Source organism: Cynocephalus volans, chromosome 8, assembly GCF_027409185.1.
Source record: "Cynocephalus volans isolate mCynVol1 chromosome 8, mCynVol1.pri, whole genome shotgun sequence".
NCBI lineage: Eukaryota > Metazoa > Chordata > Mammalia > Dermoptera > Cynocephalidae > Cynocephalus > Cynocephalus volans.
This window is the reverse complement of record NC_084467.1, coordinates 85,022,793-85,042,439: the sequence shown is the minus strand read 5'-3', so window position 1 is coordinate 85,042,439 and position 19,647 is coordinate 85,022,793. Positions and strand designations below refer to the sequence as shown.

Sequence of the window (19,647 nt, the reverse complement as noted above, 5' to 3'; positions counted from 1 at the left end):
TTTGGAAGAACCTTTAAAGAAAAATGTATTAGAGTAGTTCACATAAAATAAGATTTTAAAAAAATGCAATGACACATAAGCATGAAATGAACAAGCAAATAATTAGAAAAGGCAAAGAGCAAAATTGTTTTACAGTTAAATTTGCAAATTAGGTCACATTTGCCTTTGAGAACAAAAAGATAAAAAGCCAAACTATGGTACTTCACCATATTTTTCTTAGGAAAAATAGGTAGTTAGGTTAAAAATATATACATATACAGATATATAAAAAGATATGACTGCTTAAGGAAATAAAGTATTACCTAAACAAGTATGCAGATTTTATTCAGAAGTAGAAACATACAGAAAATATTTTTGACTAATGAATGTACATAAAAAGAAAGGCAAGTGCAAAATGAAATAAACATGAAAAACTTTCACAAATGAAATGGAGTTAAAGAATAAACATTAGAAAATTATTTTACTAACCTCTTCATTTAAATTGCTAACCAACAGGACTGTATTGCCACCAGCTGAGACTCCAGGCATACCCACTCGGCCAGCAGCAGCTGCTGCAGCTGCTGCAGCAGCATTTGGAATAGCCAAAGGACTCAGAGCTCCTGGAACAGCTGCAACAGGAAGCCCTAATTTTAAAATAAAGCATATTTTACGAAACACACACAAGTCGTTTACAAAAACCAATTTAAGCACGATGGCTGCATGGCTGGCTTATGGGTGACCATTCCGAATGGTTCCTGAAAGTTAATTTTTATGTTTAGAAGCATGGTTTGCTGATGTGCAGTATTAGAGAAAAATAACTGATTTCAACAAAACCATTTACTATTTGAACTATGGTACATACCTGTATTATGTTAAAAAATTAAGTCTACATTACTCCATTTCCTACAGAAAAGCAAAAAAAGCATAAAAAATACATTTCCAAGTCAGAGACTTGAAAAGCTCACTTCCATGGTTTACAATAAGAAGTCAAATGTAAAAAATTTCACCTTCAACATAATGGTAACTCATACTTTTTTCCTATAAATGCTATCCTTCTTCACAAACCCATACTTGAAATCAGACACATACCAATTCCTCCCTCACCCCCCACCCACCCCTGCATCCTCCCCTTTTTCCCACCTCTGGTAACCTCAGTTCTGTTCTCTCTTTTTGAAAGTTCAATGTATTACTGTGATTGTTAAATCTTTCTTTTTAGGGACACAAAAAACTATTACATTGTATAATGGTGAACTTTAAAATAAAGCATTTATAAAAAAATAAAAATAAAAATAATTACAGCTTATGAAACAAATACAGTTAAGTCCTTCAGAACCTAGAGACAATCATCCTGAACAGCATCATTTAATTCATACAAATGACCTAAAGAAAATCTTAGCAAAACATGTTTGCCTTCTTATTTCCACACTCTAGTAGTTATAATGAACACAAGTTTATCAAACACAACACCCTCCTACTAGAAAGAACAAGAAACAATTAATATATCACACAGACTTTTATGTCCCTTAAATTCTAACATACCAGCTCTCAATAAATTATTAGTTTACAAAAGAAATATATTCTTTTTTACCTTCCCATGATAAAGGAACAAACACCCAACCTAAATGAAGTTGACTTCTTGACATACCTGGATACAACTGGCCCTTATTAGCTCTGTCGTTCCATAAGGTCACATATTATTTCTTCTTCTCTTTCCAGCCTTCTTGTGCATTTTCATAAGGATCTGCTGTTACCTTTGGTTTCAGACATCTTATTCTTTTAGTCAAGTTTGTTTCAGACATCTTATTCTTTTAGTCAAGTTTATCATCTTTTTACTTGAAATTACTATAACCTTTCACTGGCAGTCTGAGTGGTTCTTTAAGATTCACAACCCTTAACCTAAGTTTTTGACTTAACAAAACTTTCACCTTCAATTTCCATTTTAGTCAACCTTTATCTCTTCTCTCTGAGCACTCTATCAATGGAATGATATGTTTCTCATTTATAAGCTTGCTCTGCATGCGTTTATTTTACAGCTTTTTGCCCACAGCATTTTTTAAGATCCCCCTTTCTTTCTTATTTCCCCACTTTTTTTTTTTTTTTGACTTTACTTTTTGTTTTGGAACATTTCCAACATATATAAAAGTGAAGAGACTAATGAACCGCCATGTACCCATCACCCAGGATTAATAATTATATCCAGGTTTGATAATTATCATCTCCTGGCCAATCTTGTTTCATACACTCATCCATTCTATTTTTAAAGTAAGTCCCAGAAAAAGGGGTCTAATTTTAAAATAAAAAATTCCTATGCCTAGTAATTACTAGTGGACAGTACTGTTCAGTGCCTTTTTGTATCTCCCAATATGGATTTTTTCAACCAACTATTCTACTGCATTACTAACTCCATGTTAAATACCATATCTCTGAGTTCATAGGTTGTTTCCATTTAACGTTCAATGGATATCTTCATTTGTTAAAGATACATTACTAATCCCTAGGCATGCATTCACACTTACAGTAATCTTTCTTGCATACTAGTGGACAATGAACTTCCCCCTTTTTTAACACTGTTCTGCAGTATTTTCAGATAGCTTGGGCTGAATGCACAGAGCATTCAACTAAAGCTGACAACACCACAATTATTTAATAGTCGCAGAAACTCCAGATGAATGTCATTACATTGTCAAATCATCTCCTTGTTTTCCTGCCTTTAATTGGCCAGCTTTTAGTCTAAAATTTTAGACTTAAAATTCTGTTAAATTCCATGTTTTTTACAAGATCCATGTTGAAAAAACAAAAGCAAAAATAAATCCACCAACTATAATACATGGCATACAGAAGAAAAAAAATGTTCAGTACCAAGCCTCAAATTCCTTTTTAACAATACTTAAAAAAAAAAAAAATCAAAGCTATTTGGCCACAATAAAAAATTAGTTTAATTTCTGGCTTCATTTTCAAGTCTAACAGACAAGTGATTCTGAGGACCCACTAAGCCAGAAAAACTTAAGAACTAATTAGTTACCAAAATTAAAATAATTTAATCCCTAGCATTTTTTTCCATCCATCTCTTGACTTTCACCACCATCTCTTGTTTATTAAAATACTTTCTATCTCCTCCTATTTATCTACTAAAATTATCTTGAACTTGAAAAAGTTCTCAAGCTTTTGGTCTCAGGATCCCTTTACTCTTAAAAATTACTGAGGACCACAAAGAGCTTCTGCGTATTTGGGTTATACCTATTGATATTATATCAGAAATTAAAGCTTAGAACTTTTTAAAGCATAAGAACGACAATCACACATTCTATTAGCCTTCAGAGTGATACAGAAAACTCCAATGTATGCTAGTGAGAGAATTAGAAATCAAAAGGGAAAAAACATTTTATTATTATCATGAAAATAGTACTGACTCTGTAGATGCCCTAAGAAGGTCTCAGTGACTCTCAAGGATCTGTGGACATTTTGTAAATCACTGCCATATATACTTGGCTTGGTACTTTGTACACAGAGTGCTCAATTTGGGGATTTAAAAGATGTGTCTACTCACTTCAAAGAAAAGAAATTTTAAAAATGCCTTTACTAACTTCAAAGAAAAGAAAATGCTATAATATATGACATTTTTTAAAAAAGAATGCTGAGGTATGTAGTTAAATTACACACTATTGACACTTCTAAAATTTATAGATATAAATCACCTATTACTCATTTTTCTCTGTTGACATCCCAAGAAATATTACTAATTTACAAAACATATACAAAATTATCAATCTACTTAAATTCAATATTGATCTAAACATACCAGCCTAAGGTTAATACTTCATCTTGATGACAAAATGTTTCTTCAAATATACATTTCTACATGTCAATATACAATTAAACAACCTAATGAAAATTAGTTACCAAAAAATTGAAAGTTGGTGAAAAACTTGTTCAAAAAACTTGAAATATTTAAGGCTTAATTGTGTTTCAAATACATTTTCCCCCCTTGAAATCTGGATTTTACAATAGAGATAACCTGGTGGCACAATATTATTTAGAAACATTAAGCCTTATCATGAAAAACGGTCATTTCATTGAGAATTTTAAAAATTAACTAATAATTAAAATAAATTTTAAATGGCAATTAAGAATTAAAAGTCTAGGCTAAAGCCTTTTTTTAGTTCAGTAGACCCAGGAGACATTAAAAAAAAAAAAAGAAGTCAGAGAATTCTATATTTTAATAAACAATATTGTGCTTTAGTAAAAATGAGACTACCAATTTTCTAGTGAGGAAAATGTGGGCTCAAAATAGACACAATTTACCTCCTTCTAGCAAGGAAGTAATCGAAATCTTACCAAAAAGTGGAATGAGATCCCCCACTGTTGTTACTACTGTTTGAATGCTAATTCACAGTCTCCTTTCTTTTCTATGGGCTAATAACCCATTCTGGGTCACTTTGCTACTAAGTCAGGTGATCTATTACACCAAATGTTCCTTCTTCATTTTAAGCAGCCCTTAGTACTGTGAAAAAGTTCTTCAAGAGGTAAGGGGCAGTCACTCTCTGTCCTCTATGCCACTAGTATGTATTTCTCGTCCATTATTTCCTCCTCTGGGCTGATAACTTAGAAAAACTATTTAAACTACCTTCACACTATCTCTAGAGTAGTCTAACTTTTTACTGAACTCTTAAAGCCTCTGACGATAAATTCCAAATTTCCCACAGTATACGCTTCTCTGAAAAATTACTTTGTCAATCAGGTAAAAATTTTTTTAGGTTTAATCTAAGTGCTGTCTGCTGCAATAAAAACATAAAAACCTACAAAGTATTTCATGATGCACTATTCATAACATAATAATAAGTTCTAAGAAAGAATTCTGCACTATATTTTTCATATAAATGTTAACTCCCAGCTTTCAGACAATAAATTTATCATTGTCCCTTTGTAAAATTTATATAAAATATGTAATATACATTGGCTCCAATAGATTATTTTTAGCTATAGAAATCATTTTAATTTCAATGATTTGCATGTTTAGCTAAAGGCAGCAGATATGCTGGAAAAAGCACTATTTTATATATATTAATGATGAGAAATAAAAATGTGTGTTCTACTTCCAGGACTGTTATAAGTATAAAATAATGTAAACAAGCTCTGTAAACTGCCATATGCTGAAGAAAAGGAAGGTCACAGGGATGGTTTCCATGTAAAATGATCCTCTCATCAGCTGGGCCACCCAGACATTTTAAGTGATTTAGAAATTTTATACAATTCTAGTGTTAGTTCTGACACTATAGTATTAGTAACCCTTCTTCCACAGAAACTGATGGGACACCCAGCCTTGTATATGATAAGAGACCCAAAATCCAAAGGTAAACAGTGATATAAATTATGTATCTATCCCTCTTCCCTTCAGGTCATATTTCACTGAAACACACAGGCACGCCTAACACCTTGCTCATTTCAATTGAAGAATTAAACTGTTTTTGTTCAGCTATTTTAAATCATTTACAAATTTTATCTGTGATTTTTAATTTTTTATTTTAGGACAGTTCTAAGGGCCAGCCCGTGGCTCACTTGGGAGAGTGTGGTGCTGATAACACCAAGGCCATGGGTTCGGTTCCCTATATAGGGATGGCCGGTTCGCTCACTTGGGAGAGCGTGGTGCTGACAACACCAAGTCAAGGGTTAAGATCCCCTTACCGGTCATCTTTAAAAAAGAAAAAGAAAAAAAAAAAAAAAAACAGTTCTAAATTTAAAGACAAACAAGACATAACTTGGGCACCCCCTTTTCCCCATTATTAACATTATACATTAGTATGGGATAGTTGTTACAATTAATCAACCAATACTGATGAGTTATTAATTAAAGTCTATTCTTTATTCAGATTTCCTTAGTTTGCACCTAATGTCCTTTTCTTTTGTTCTAGGATCCCATATTATATTTAGTCATTATGTTCCCTTAGGCTGCCCTTGACTGTGACAGTTTAATACATGATTTTCAAGGATGCAGAATTTCTTTTATCCTTCCATTTCCCATTCTAAAACTTCCATCCAAAGTTAACTACATGACTTTTTGGTCTTACTTCTTTTCCCTGTTCAATACATATGATTGTTATTAGTCTCGTGTACAGACGATGTTTGGTGGGATCTGAGGTCCTCCTCTAATTCCCGAAGTATAGGGTACTGGGTAGAAAACACAGTTTTTACATTCTATTTACTAATTTGAAAATAAAAATTTTACTTTTGACAAGTATGACAATTGCTCTTCTTTCCTGAAACAATCCATTCCTCTTCTACCACGAACCTTCCCTTCAACTCCTATTTTGCCCTCTGGAATCCATTCTCTTTTATCATTCACAACTGCATTTATTGCGTAGAAAAACTTTTACATTAGAAGCTTGCTTTGTTCTAATAAAACTTTTCTTATAACCCTCTCGAAAAGTTGTTTTTATCTCCCTAAACCTTTCCCCAAAGGGAAGAAAAAGGATGCAATCATTATTCATCACTATACCACATCACCCAATGTTACTTTCAGACTGCTGTTGTAACCATCAATGAGGACCATCTTTTGATGTCCATGCCATCTAACCATACCACACTCTTTCTCATCAAAATAGTCATTATGGTCACTGGGACATTTTCTCTCATTACACAAAGACTCCAGTACCTGGCTTTATTTCCTTCTTCTCCCCCATCCCTGTCATCACATCCTGTGTGATCCCTCCAACATTCTAGTCTCATGATTTCTTGAAAACTTCTATTTTGATAGTTTTTACTACATCAATTCATTTTAGCTACTTCTTTTGCTATAACTTGTGACTTTTCTTTTCTAATATTTAAATCCTTTTTCCTGACTTCATTCTTTATGATCCTCTTCTTGATACTTCTACTCTCATGCAACCCACTGAACCCACTTTTGGCCTTTATGGTGATAAGTTCCCTTTCTATTCCCTTTTGCATGTAGCCTAAGCCTTTTCATCCAACACTCTGCTCATTTCCTACTACTTCTTTAATGCCCTGCAATTCCAGTCTTAGATAAATCCAATCTTATATTTCACACACACACACACACACACACACACACACACACACACACACACACACACACACACACACACACACACACAATTCTACAAATATTTTGTTATTCACTTTTAGCTGATTTCCTAGTCCATTTTCAAAAGTTACCAAAATATCCACTAGACTTAAGTCCTGTATCCTACTTTCAACCTCATGTTCAGAAAGTGTCTTTAAGATTCAGATCAGAATTCTCTCAAATTTTTCAACCACTTCAAAGTTCTCCCTTCTTTCATTTGTTTCCCTTTCTTCTTAAAGACAAAGAACAGTGAAAAGAAAGAATATGAACTGTAAAGCTGATGTTTTCAGTCCTGGTTCCATTTCTGTCGCTAAATTTCCACGTGAACTTGATAAAAATCCCTTCTAGTTCTCACGATGGTCATAAAAAGTATATATATTTTCCAAACCCCAACATTTCCACTATACTCTTGATCCAAAACCCACTATAATCAATTCTAGGATTTAAGCTAGCCTTAAAAACAAATAATAGTTAATATGTACCAAATAATCACTACATGTCAAGCACTGTGCAAAATTCTTTTGCACATATTAACACATTTAATCCTCACAACAGCCTTAGATGACTTGATTGCTCAGTCTTTATTTTATCCACAATACAAATGTGCACTATTTAAAATTTAATTTCAATATTTTAATCTTCTTGCTCTCTTATACCTGGGAAATGTTTCAACTTTGCGTTCTCATTTTTCACGCTCCTAGTTTAGATTCACAATTATATATTACTTAGATTAACAGTCTCCTAGCTGGTAATCTTAGTCTCCATTTTCATTTTTCCAACACATCCTGGAGCCACAATTGGTTTCTTAAAACTAAAGTGGTCATTTTTATTCAACTGCTTAAAAAAAGATGATGGATCCTTCACAGCAATGGTTCCTAAACTATTTTTTGGTTAGACACTCCTTCAATAATCTGATGAAAGCCAAACACCTAAAACTTCATATATATTATCATGAGATGGCTACAGATATTCTGAAGCTCATCTTCTGATCCTAAAGGAGTCTAAGAATTCTAGTATAAAGATCTTGTCTCATATTTCTTTCTGACATCATTGCTGTTCATGTTTCCCTAATCACCCTATGTGTCACCCTAAACTAAATGTCTGTCACTCTCAAAGCATTACATATACTTTATCACATTTGCTCATGCTGTGTTTTTGGTCCATAAAACTCTCCCAATTTCTCCTTTTGATTATGCTTTAATACCACACTAACTCTATTACATATTTCAGTTTGCCTCTAACTAGAGGCTACTCATGTTTGCTGCATCCAAAATATCATAAGCTTTATGAGAACAGAAACCTTGTTATTCTCCTGAGTCCCTGCAGTGCCCAGCAGTATTAAAATGACCGCTGATTAATGCAATGAACTAACGATGCCACCAAGGTGATGCAGAATCCTCCTAGGGATGAGATGACTGTGGCTATGACTTAAGAAGGGTACTAGAAAAACCAAGAGAGAAAGTGGGGCAAATATTAAGAGGAGAAGTGGGGGTGGGAACAGAGGAGGGAAATGATGCCACTTTTTAAATTAAAATCCAGATCAACAGAAAAAAATATATAGAAACTAAAAGGAAATACAGGTATGAAGTTAGGAAAAATTCAGAAAAAAAAAAAGGTCAAGAAAATAATCTAAATGAATGTCTATATGTACCTAATGCTTTCTTGGTGTATCTTTAGAGTTGCTAGTAAAAATCTTCTGTATAATTTTTACCTTGTTGGACAGAGGGAAGTGAAATAGCCAGGTATTATATGCCTCCTACTAAGACAGAAGCCTTTGGAGCTAACTTCAGTTTACATTAAAAATGCAGTGGATATGGGCCGGCCCGTGGCTCACTCAGGAGAGTACGGTGCTGATAACACCAAGGCCCCGGGTTCGGATCCCATATACGGATGGCCGGTTCGCTCACTGGCTGAGCGTGGTGCTCACAACACCAAGTCAAGGGTTAAGATCCCCTTACCGGTCATCTTTAAAAAAAAAAAAAAAAAAAAAAAAAAAAAAAATGCAGTGGATAGAGGAACAAGTTTACATGACACTATAAGGAAACAGCCAAGCCTATACACACTGTAGAACTTTTTAAAAACATAACTAGGTTTCCTCAGTCAATGGAACTAAGGTTGGGGGTAGATGGAGAGGATGGTACAGATTGAAAGAGACTTAGGAGACATAACAACCAAATGTTATGTGTGGCCCTCGATAGGATCCCATTTTGAACAAATCAACTCTTAAACAGTTTTGAGACAATTGGGGAAATTTTAATATGGTTTTGGGTATTCAATGATATTAAGGAATCACTGTCAATTCTGGTAAGTGTTATAATATTTTAAGAAAATTTAATTATTTTGGAGATATTATGGTAACATTTGAGATAACATGTCATGATGCCAAGGATTTTCTTTAAAATACAATTAAAACAAAAGAATAGATAAAACAAGTGTGGGTACTATTAAACTAAGATGATGGGTATGTGGGATTCATTATTTAACATATGACAATTGAAATCTTTGATAATAAAGTTTTAAAACATTACCATGTGAATGATCCATTCAAACGTAATCAAGAAAAAAAACCCCAAAGCTTTCAGAAATCATTTAACAATAAGTTTACTTGCTAATTTTATGCAACACCAACAAATAGAAAAGAAAAAGTAAATTCAATATAACAGCTAAACGTATCAGCAGAATTATACCAAGATAGATTTAAATGACATGAAAAAAGCATTAAAATACTGCTCAACAGCTATAAAGTATTTTTTTTATGAGAACACTACTAATAACTGATAAAATTGAGCATCTAAGGAATTACAAACTTTTTTCTACAGCAGTAATTCTCAATTCTCGCAACACAGTAATAAAACCATCTTGGGATCTTTAAAAATACATGAATGTCTGGAATCTACTCCCAGTGGTTGTAAGTCTGGGGTAGAGCCTGGTGATTTCAATGTGCAGTGAAAATTTGAGAAACACTGTTCTGTAAGCGCTACATATTTATCTTCATAAATAAATGTTATATCTGTTTGCAATGATCAATATTTTAACTTTGACAGATTTCCTATAAAGTTTGCCTTGCCTTTCTGTTAAGATCATATAATGAAATGGCTGATAGTTACTTTATTCGACCTTAAAATACATAGAAAGCTTTAAAGTATTCTTTGTACACATTATCTGCTATAATTTTTTTAAATGAAAACAACATGATCTTGAAAAATTACTTCCAGCAATTTTTCTAAAAGTGATCCACCCCTTAATAAATTAACTACACTTCTTAACATGATAAAATGATCATTATAATGATGTCTCAATTTATAATCTTAAGGATTTTTGATCATCTTGTTTTTTGAAACAGAATATTTGAATGACTAATAGTCTGCCAGGTTTGTGATTATGTATTTAGATGTCAGATTTCTAACTAATTACAAAGCACGCAACGGTCTCCCTTCTTTGAATAAATTACAATTTCTGAGACACTGTAATCCCTAGCACTAAAGAAAAGTAGCAGAGAAGCCAGATATAAATGCTAGTCTTAAACTACTATGCAAAATAAGTTAATTAAAATTTAAAATACTGATTCTAAAGTAATTAAATTCAGTCAGGTGGAGAGATACAATATAAAAAATTATACAAGGTAAAGTGAGCCTCCCCAAATATTTAACAAGAAAGAATCAGCTTATGTTTGTGCTCTTACCAAATCCTTGAAATAAAGGAATACTCTTATCAATTATTTCATTTTGAACCAGTACTGTTTGAGGAAGACTGAGCAAGAACTGAATCCAATCCAAGTCACTGGATTAAATATCATTCAAGGCAAAGAAACAAAGAAAAACTTCAGTTACCATTCCAAAAGGTATGACCTCACCAATGCAACATAGGATGTTACTATAAAGGGTGTTTGAAGACCACATTAAAAGGCAAAATAATAAGTGGTTCACTCTTAAGATCATCATATCCACCAAATGGGTAAGAAAAAAAAAAAAAAGAAAAAACTATCCCCTGCAAATGAATACTTTTGGATTGAGACGAATTATTTAAAACAATTTTTTAAAATGCTTTTCCAAAAACTGGCCAGCCTAAAATATGTGAATTAAGTGTCAGCCCATACCAGATATCAACATAATATCTGCAATAGTATAAGAATTATTGTACATCCCAATAGAAAGAATGCAGACAACCAATTCAGAAAATTTTAAATAACAGCATTTAAAAACTGCACACTAATCAGATACTTTCCTATCAAATTAATATCCTATGAAATTAAAAAATAATACTCAGTGCTGGTAAGGGAAAAAGTATAACAGCCAGCCTCATACACCATTCGCATTAGTTTAAATTATTATCACCTTTCTAGGAAGAAAATTTGCAATAATTATCAATAGCCTTTAACTTTTTCTTTGACCCAGTAATTCCAGTTCTAGGCATCTAGTCTAAGGAAATACTCTGACAAGGAAACAAATTATGCTATGTAAGAGGGTGTTTTAATAAAAAGTATGAGAGTAGACTAAATGTCTACTTTCAAAGGTATGATATATCCATTAGCATGTTATGCAAGGTATTAAAATTATCATTTTTTTCAAAAAAAATTTATAAGTAAAATGACAATTATAATAAAACATAACACAAAACTGCAAATAGTGTTACTCGTGGTTTACATAGAAAAAAACAATACATCAAAATATGTTTTTATCTCTTGTGAATGATCAAAACCAGAGAGCCCATTATTTAATTTTTAAAACTCGTAACTCACCTACTTTCAAAAACTATTTGAGGATACTTAAAATAAAAAGCCTAATTATAACAAGGATTAATTATCCTAAAACCATTAAAACAGGTAAAAGATGAAGTCACTTAGGAAAGGAAGATGAATTCACCATATTTTCACTACAAAACATTTTCCTTTTTTATCAGGCAGAGATACAGAAACAAAAATACACTACACTAAAAAATTCAACCAGCTGGAAGAAGACACTAGACAAATTTATTAAGAACAGCAACTTACTTACTTATATGCTTTTAATGCAAAAATGTAGAACACTAAAAAAATGAATAAAACCAAAGAGTAATATAGTTGTGCTAGGGCTTCATAATCTTTTATGAAATAGATGTTATGAGATCATATGGAAAATGGTGATGAATTTCCTAGAAGAATCTAGGTGACTTCTAACTATGCCTATACCCAGGATCCAAACACATCTAAGTATAAGATGGGCAAACATACACTGATTGCTCCTTAGGGTCCAAGGAAGTGATTGCTGTTGTTTATGTTTGATGCTAGCTAGAGTTTTTTGGTATTTTATCCTTAAATTGTTTCTTTAATAATTTAGATGTAAATTTTTAAACTTCTCAGAAACTATACGTAAAATCTTGATGCTATCATCTACTTTATTTGGCTATTTTAAAAATTAAATAATGTATCTGCCACATGCATAGCAGAATGCCTAGGACCTAGAAGCTACTCAATAAAAGTTGATTCTCTTCTCTTCTATAAGATAACACGATTTCCATCAGTAAAGAGTTTAACAATCTATAATGTACAGTAATAATTAAAGCAAGGACCATGTATCACTTATTACTGTCTCACTCTTGACTTTGCCCGTAAAAATTATATGCTATGAAATAGTCTTACTAACTAGCAAGCCAAACTGGAATTAAGGCTTAAACTAGACCCACGCAGCAATAGAGATTCTGTCAGGAAACAGTGATAGCAACCTAAAGCATCTATTATAGTCATGATAAACAGCAATGGCTTGTGCTAGAGATTACCAGAAAATGAGAATAAAGGGTTAGGTTAGTTTGAAGTCACCAGAATTAATTTCAAATATCAGCTGCATCTCTTGTGTATTAGTCTCTCTCTTAACATTTGTATCACTTACACATTACATACTTACAACTGAAGAGCAAGACTGTTATACATCCATTGTAAATAAATATTTCCAGGAATTACTTCATTATCATACTTTTTCTTTTTTTAATGATGGACATAAGCTAAAGCATATGAGTTAGTTTCTCAACCATCAATCTTTGGTTCTGTATGTATAGCAACCCTGATTTAAAGATAATACTACAAACACCAGAAATCAAGAAACAATTTCACAAACACATCAAATAAAAGGAAACTGTTAAAATTCCATATTAACTTATAAATCGCTTCACTCATTTACAAAATAACATTTTCTCTTGTTTTTCCTTCATCTCAACTCCATCAACTATTAGTTGTACATTTTTTACATTGTAATTTTATTAGGTGGCTCAAATCCATTGTAGAACAAGGTGAAAAATAAGTGATTAAGACAAAATGCAAATTAACAGCAAAATAAATTTTACATAAATTTCTCCTAGTTTAAGTTATTTTGTAAAAGAGGGGCTATAATATGCTTCAAAAAAACCCGTATGCCATTTCCATTACATATGTTTTGTCTATTAACATCTCACTGTTTCTATGCAGTGCTAAATTAGAACAATCAGATTAGCCCTCAATAATAACCATAAGGACCTTAGACCTAAACTTAGACATAAACAGTATGACATCAAGCTTCAAGTGTAAATATTTTATTAAGAAATCAAAAGTATTTCTTCCTTAGAGCTTTTTGTCTTTTGTTTTGGGAGCTAGATGTGGGAAAAAAGGTGAGGGTGGGGAAAGCAACAAAACTAATAATAATTTTAATTACACTTATGAAGAACACTTTAGGTTTTTCTCCTAACATTAACACGCCTTCTCACCTGAGAAAACAAAACTCATAAAACATAACATAATTTGTTAAGGTCTAAAATGGGAGATTCATTATACTTACTGGAGTTTAACAGGCACTTTCCCATTAGGCAAAATGGGAGAAAAGTGATATAGACAAGAAAACTCATACCTAAGAGGGATGTCTCCTTGGCAAATGCTGCAGCAATAGCTGGGTCCAATGCAGGTTGTCCATCCCCAGATGGAAGATCAGGTCGAGTATAATCCCTACTTTTATCATTGTTGTATTTCACATTCAAATTCACCAGTTTGGAAAAGTCAATCCTTAGGGTACAGCAAGCATTATAAATATTCTGACCATCGAGGGCCTATAAAAGTAAATACAGGTAAGTATATAAGAAATCTTAAGGAATGAAAATGAAATGAAAATTAAGCATGATTTTGACAGTAAGCCTACACATAAAATCATACTTCACCTGTTCCTGCTGTACCTGTATTGTTTTCAGCCAAACACTATTTCCTTTAAATAGAAAACACTACTTAAATCTAAAATACAACCAGTTAAGCATCCAAACTAATACTTTTAATTTTAAAACTGCAAATAGCTTAATTTAAAAAAAAAACTAATAAGGGTCACAAATGTAGTCAGTCCTCTCAAAGTAGTACCACAGTAGTCTGCATAAAGAAGTGAATTTTATTATACATATTTTTATTGCTGGTTGGCAGCCCCTAGGTTAATACTAAGAGTAAAGGACTGCTAACAAAATTACTAAATCCACAATAAGCAGTTTTTTGGCAGCTGAGTTCTTCCCAATAGATACTAAGGTAGACTGCCAAATTATCTACAATAAATATGCCAATTATTAGGAAAGCCTTCTAGAAACCTATGACATTTTCCCTTTTAACTTTTTGAAGATGCACAAGTATACCTAAGGTATAAGAGCTAGAGAAACAAGCAAAGATGTGAACCAAAACTGTTAGCAACAGAGGAGAGGAACAGGACCTAAGGATGCATGAAAACAGGAATCCAGGCATTTTCAGTAGTTCGTTGACGTAAGGTGACCACACATAAGGTAGGGAGGAAAATCAAGTTAAAATATTTATGCAAGCTCACTGTCAAGTTCATGTATTGGCAAAATCCTAGGTAAGAAACTAGTCATTGTGGTTCAGCAAGTTTGCAGGAAAAAAATTCCAATTGTGCCTACTTACAGTGAAAGTTTAGACAATAAGCAAAAACAATAAGGAAAATATGTTCATGGCTAAAACATGATAATTAATACACAGGAAAGATGTTAGAATGCGTAGTTAAAACAGCACAATGAACAGTGCATATGAGTTGAAAATATGAAAAGCCACAATAAAACTATCACTGTTTTATCTCAATGTTTACTTGTATTTATAAAACTTTTTCAAAGAGATTGTTGGGGATTAGATTTAACAAATCCTCAGGGAAACCTTAAGCTCCAAATTCTATAAGTATCTACTTTCTAATTTTTAGCAACTTACAAAAAACTATCAAAATCAAGAACATAAAATTAGGTTTATAATACTAGTGAAATACTTCAGACCAATTATTTACCAATATAAAACCACCTCATACTACTAGATCATGCAGGATTTTCCTAAAGCATCCTACAACCACTGGTTAAATCATAAATCCTCCGTTCACATCAATGTGGAATACACAGATTGTAAATGCTAAAAAGGGTAAGTAGAATTAAACAGATGTCAAGGAAAATCTTTGCCCAAGAAAACAGTTAAGGATAATTCTTACTAGGTCTCTCAAAGAATCTGCATAAAGCAGTGAGTCCTATGTAAGAAGAAATGAATGGCATGATCTTACTGTTGCAAATATTTTACTTCCTGTTTATGTTTACTATTAGTAATGGATGAAATACAATGTCTTGGAAGGAATCAATAATGGGAAACAACACATTTGTACACTAAAATAAAATGACCATATATGGAAGGACTTTCAAGACATCATAATACCATCCACTGTCAACAACATTTATTCCTAATAAAAAGAGATAATGCTAATAAAAAGATGTTTCTAAAAACAAAAACAAAAAAAAAGAGCTGCTTCCTCCTCATGTGTGTTTATAATTTAAAGGCTGCATAAAACATAATTTTTAAAAGCCCAGATGAAAAGGAGATAATATCAGATGTCTCACTATTAATAAGACTAGGATATTTTTATGTATCAAATAATTCTATCCCTCAAGGGGAAAACAAACCTAAGGATACTGGAGATGAGGGAAGGGGTTAGAGAGGGATAAGTTGGGTAAAGGGCATAAAGAAAAATCTCGATTTGTAATAATAGTACGTTTATGATAAATAATAAAAAAAATTTTAATAAACCAATAAAAAAATTTTTTTAGCATGCACGTTATGGATGTTAACTTTATTAGTTAAACTATGTTAAGGATGCAACGTCATTATTTGTTCTGTGTGTATGTGACCTGTCATGGTTTCATAATGCAGAACACTAAAATACTTCACTGTTATTAAAAAAAAAAAAAAAAACTTATCATTTAATAATACGTAATCTTTCAAAAAAAATTCTATTCCTCAAAAATATAAAAGCTGAACTAGAAAGCCAAGAAAAAGCTTCATTTGCCCAATACACTGCTTGCCAATAAACAAGGTTTTCTAAAAGGTATCAGGGTGTTTAATAAATGTGAGGATCATGTAAAACATTTACTTTTTATTGAAAATCAGGGTTGTTACTATGACTTCTGATTATCACCCTAAATGTCAATGCTCAATAAATGTAGCTGAGAAAAAGCAACATGTTACTTTTTCTAGAAGTATACAGAAAAAGTTATAACTTATAGTTCAACAGAAAATACAGACATTTAACAAATAATTATAAATTTGATGTGTGGTAGTGAGAACTAAGTAAAGAAGGGAACTAATCTAGTCAAAAAGTTACGGAAACCTCAGAAGAGACTTCTAAACTGATACTTGAGGTGGATTCAAGTGCAGTGGTGTTTGCAACTAATATATCACAACCAGTTAGAGATTTCTCTGTGGCTTCTCCACTCCCACTGCTTCGGCTGACTTGCCTTAGTACAAACATACAGATAGAAAGACAGATAAAATAAATAAAATGATACTTAAAAGAGGAAGCTAAGCAGAAGCTGGGCATTAAAAAATAAAGAGAAAAAACAGTATTAGTAAATGGAATAAAAAGTTGTAAGCCTAAGAAATCAGAGAAAACACAGCATATGCAAGCTACTTAAAGAAATTCAATATGAGGTTACTTCCAAAAGTTTGTGGAAAATGAAATTGTAAGATAATACAAATCTTTCCATGAACTTTTTGAAGACCCCCCATATAGCTGAAGAAGTAGGAGAGGAGACTGGAGTGGCAAACTAAGGATTGATTTAGAGTCTTGTAAGCCATGTTAAGGACTATGAACTCTACCCTAAGAACAAAAGTCAGTTACTGAAGGGCACTGAGAAAGAAAGTAATATGCCTTTAAGTTAAAATCATTCTTAGTTAAAAAAAAAAAAAAAAAATCATTCTTAGTACTCTGTAGAAAAATAACGGAGGTTGGTGAAGATGTCAAAGTTGTGAGTTTAGGCAGAAGGCCAATGAAGTAAAGATTTGATAGGGGATGATGACTTAGGCCAGTACTACTCAAACTGCATTTTTCATGGACCAGCAGCTCAGATCACTCTGCATGAAGATAAAAAGTCTGTGTCAGAATTTATATCAATATTAACACTAAGCATACTGTAGCTAGAAATATGCTGATTTGTAGAGTTTGATGCAAGCTCCTTCTAGAGTCAGAAACCAGCATTTTTAATAACACCGAATTAGACTAGGGTGGTAGCAGGAGAGTTGGAGACAAAAGGACAGATTCGATAAAAATGTAAAAGCCAGAATCGATATTTGGTGGCAGGCTGGAAGGAAAAGAAACAATTCGATGTTTTCTGGCTTGTTAATGTGACTGAAGTTGGTTCCCTGTGCTTTACTGACTCCAGAAACAGGAGTTGGATTGAACACACTAAATTTGAAGGTAGCCCACAGGGTTTCCTAGTCTGGGTCTCAGGAAAGGTCTGAGCTAGACAAAGTGATGTGAACACTGTCAGAATTACAGAGGTGTAACGGAGCTGTGGGAGCAGGTGAGGTCTCCCAGGAGGAAGGGAAGAAATATGACAAGGAAAACCAGCCAGAGAAGCAGGAAAAATCTACATGAGACATGTTAGAGACAAGATGACAAGATTTTAAGAGAGTGGTACACAGTGTCAAATGTTATCTAGAGTTTAAGTAAGATAAGGACTGAATAATAATGTTGGGATTTAGCTACTCTATTGATTGCTGGTGACACTGGGAAGAGCAATTTGGGTAAAAAGAGCTGAAACCAAATATAAGAGACATGAGGTATAAACAGCCAACAAAGCTTATTAAAGAAGTCTGGTTATAAATAAAGAGGGAGAGGAGAGTCAAGGTGATGGAAAGATATCTGGAGTTGTAGAAGGAGAGGTATATGGAGTTGAGGGAAATTCATTTAGAATGGGAGAGGCTTGAACACACTGAAACTGTAGTGAGAAGCAGCCAATACAGAGAAAAATAAGAGAGAAAGAGGAGATAACAGTGAAAAGTATCTTGGAAGGCAGGAGAGGATGCAATCTAGTGTTAACAGTCTTAGACACAGAATCACTCCGCCTTTTATTAGAAGAGAAAGATAGGTGTGGGTACTGGTAAATTTTGCAGGAAAAGTTAATGGAGTTTCCATCTGCATTTTTTCTGCAAATAAGTGAGAGTGAGGAGAGACATGGTGGAAGGGAAAATTCCTATCTGATACAGGCATTATGAAAAACAGGAGAACATGATGACTGAAGAAATGTGAAGAGACTTTTCAAGCAGAGTGAGTGAGTGTAAACATTCAAACTCCTTTAGTTTGATGCTTATTATCTGTACACAGAAGATTGGTTAAATGAAAATCTCAAACACTTAACATTATTGAGGTACTATCTTTTATGATGAGATTAAATATAACTATGATTACTTCAGACAAGATACACATATAAGCTATTTTTCCTACAATAAATATTGGCCAAAGGCAGTATAATTTCTAACCAAATTCCATTTCACTGGTCTTTTACCAAACACATTTCCTTTGGATCAGAAATGAGCAAAAAAAATCTCACATCAAGAAAAATGTACACTATATTTATAAAAATACCATAAAAACCATGGCTTCTAAATTGTCTCCTATTGATAAAACCTCATACCACATTGATTTGGACAATTCAATAAATATACTTCCAAAGTTGAGGTACCAAGGCATATAAAGAAGGATAATTATTTTTTGAAACAAAGACTAATTGTTAACCTATAGCTAAAACAAAAGCACAAGTGAGATTATAAAACCTGAGAACCAGTGAGAAGCAACATACAGATGCTCCTCGACTTATGATGGGTTATAAAACCAATGAAAGTTGAAAATATCTTAAGTCAAAAATGCATTTAATACACTTAAGCTACCAAACATCATAGCTTAGCCTAGTCTGTCTTAAATGTGCTCAGAACACATACATTAGCTACAGTCGGGCAAAATCATCTAACACAAAGCTTACTTTATACTAAAGTGTTGGCTATCTCATGTAATTTACCAAATACTGTACTAAAGAACAGTTTCAACTGAATGGATTTTGCTTTTGCAACATCATAAAATCAAAAAATCTTAAACTGAACCAATGTTAAGTCAGGAACCATCTGTACGGGAGAGAAAGACTACCTGATAGCCTGAAAAAAAATGTCTACCTTATAGTGTGCATTATGATGAGTACTTCACCTCTTTAAATCTCAGGATCCCCTTGTAACAGAGGGAAAAATAACCTGCTCTGTTTATAACATTGAGTAGTAATAAGAAAAAATGAGATAACAGCACTTGGTA

The 19,647-nt window shown here is 32.8% G+C and overlaps 1 protein-coding gene across 4 annotated transcripts in view; it reads right to left on the bottom strand.

Annotated features, from left to right (window-relative positions):
* Positions 1-19,647, bottom strand: part of PTBP2 (polypyrimidine tract binding protein 2) — an 82,273-nt gene that overhangs the window by 10,167 nt on the left and 52,459 nt on the right. For 2 of the 4 annotated variants that reach the window (XM_063103987.1, XM_063103988.1), the window contains exons 8-9: positions 13,909-14,104; positions 469-623 (exon numbers count right to left, since the gene is read on the bottom strand). In XM_063103987.1, the coding sequence (XP_062960057.1) occupies positions 469-623; positions 13,909-14,104 (351 nt within the window). The remainder of the gene's footprint in view (positions 1-468; positions 624-13,908; positions 14,105-19,647) is intronic. The other 2 variants (XM_063103989.1, XM_063103990.1) reach the window with 1 other exon arrangement.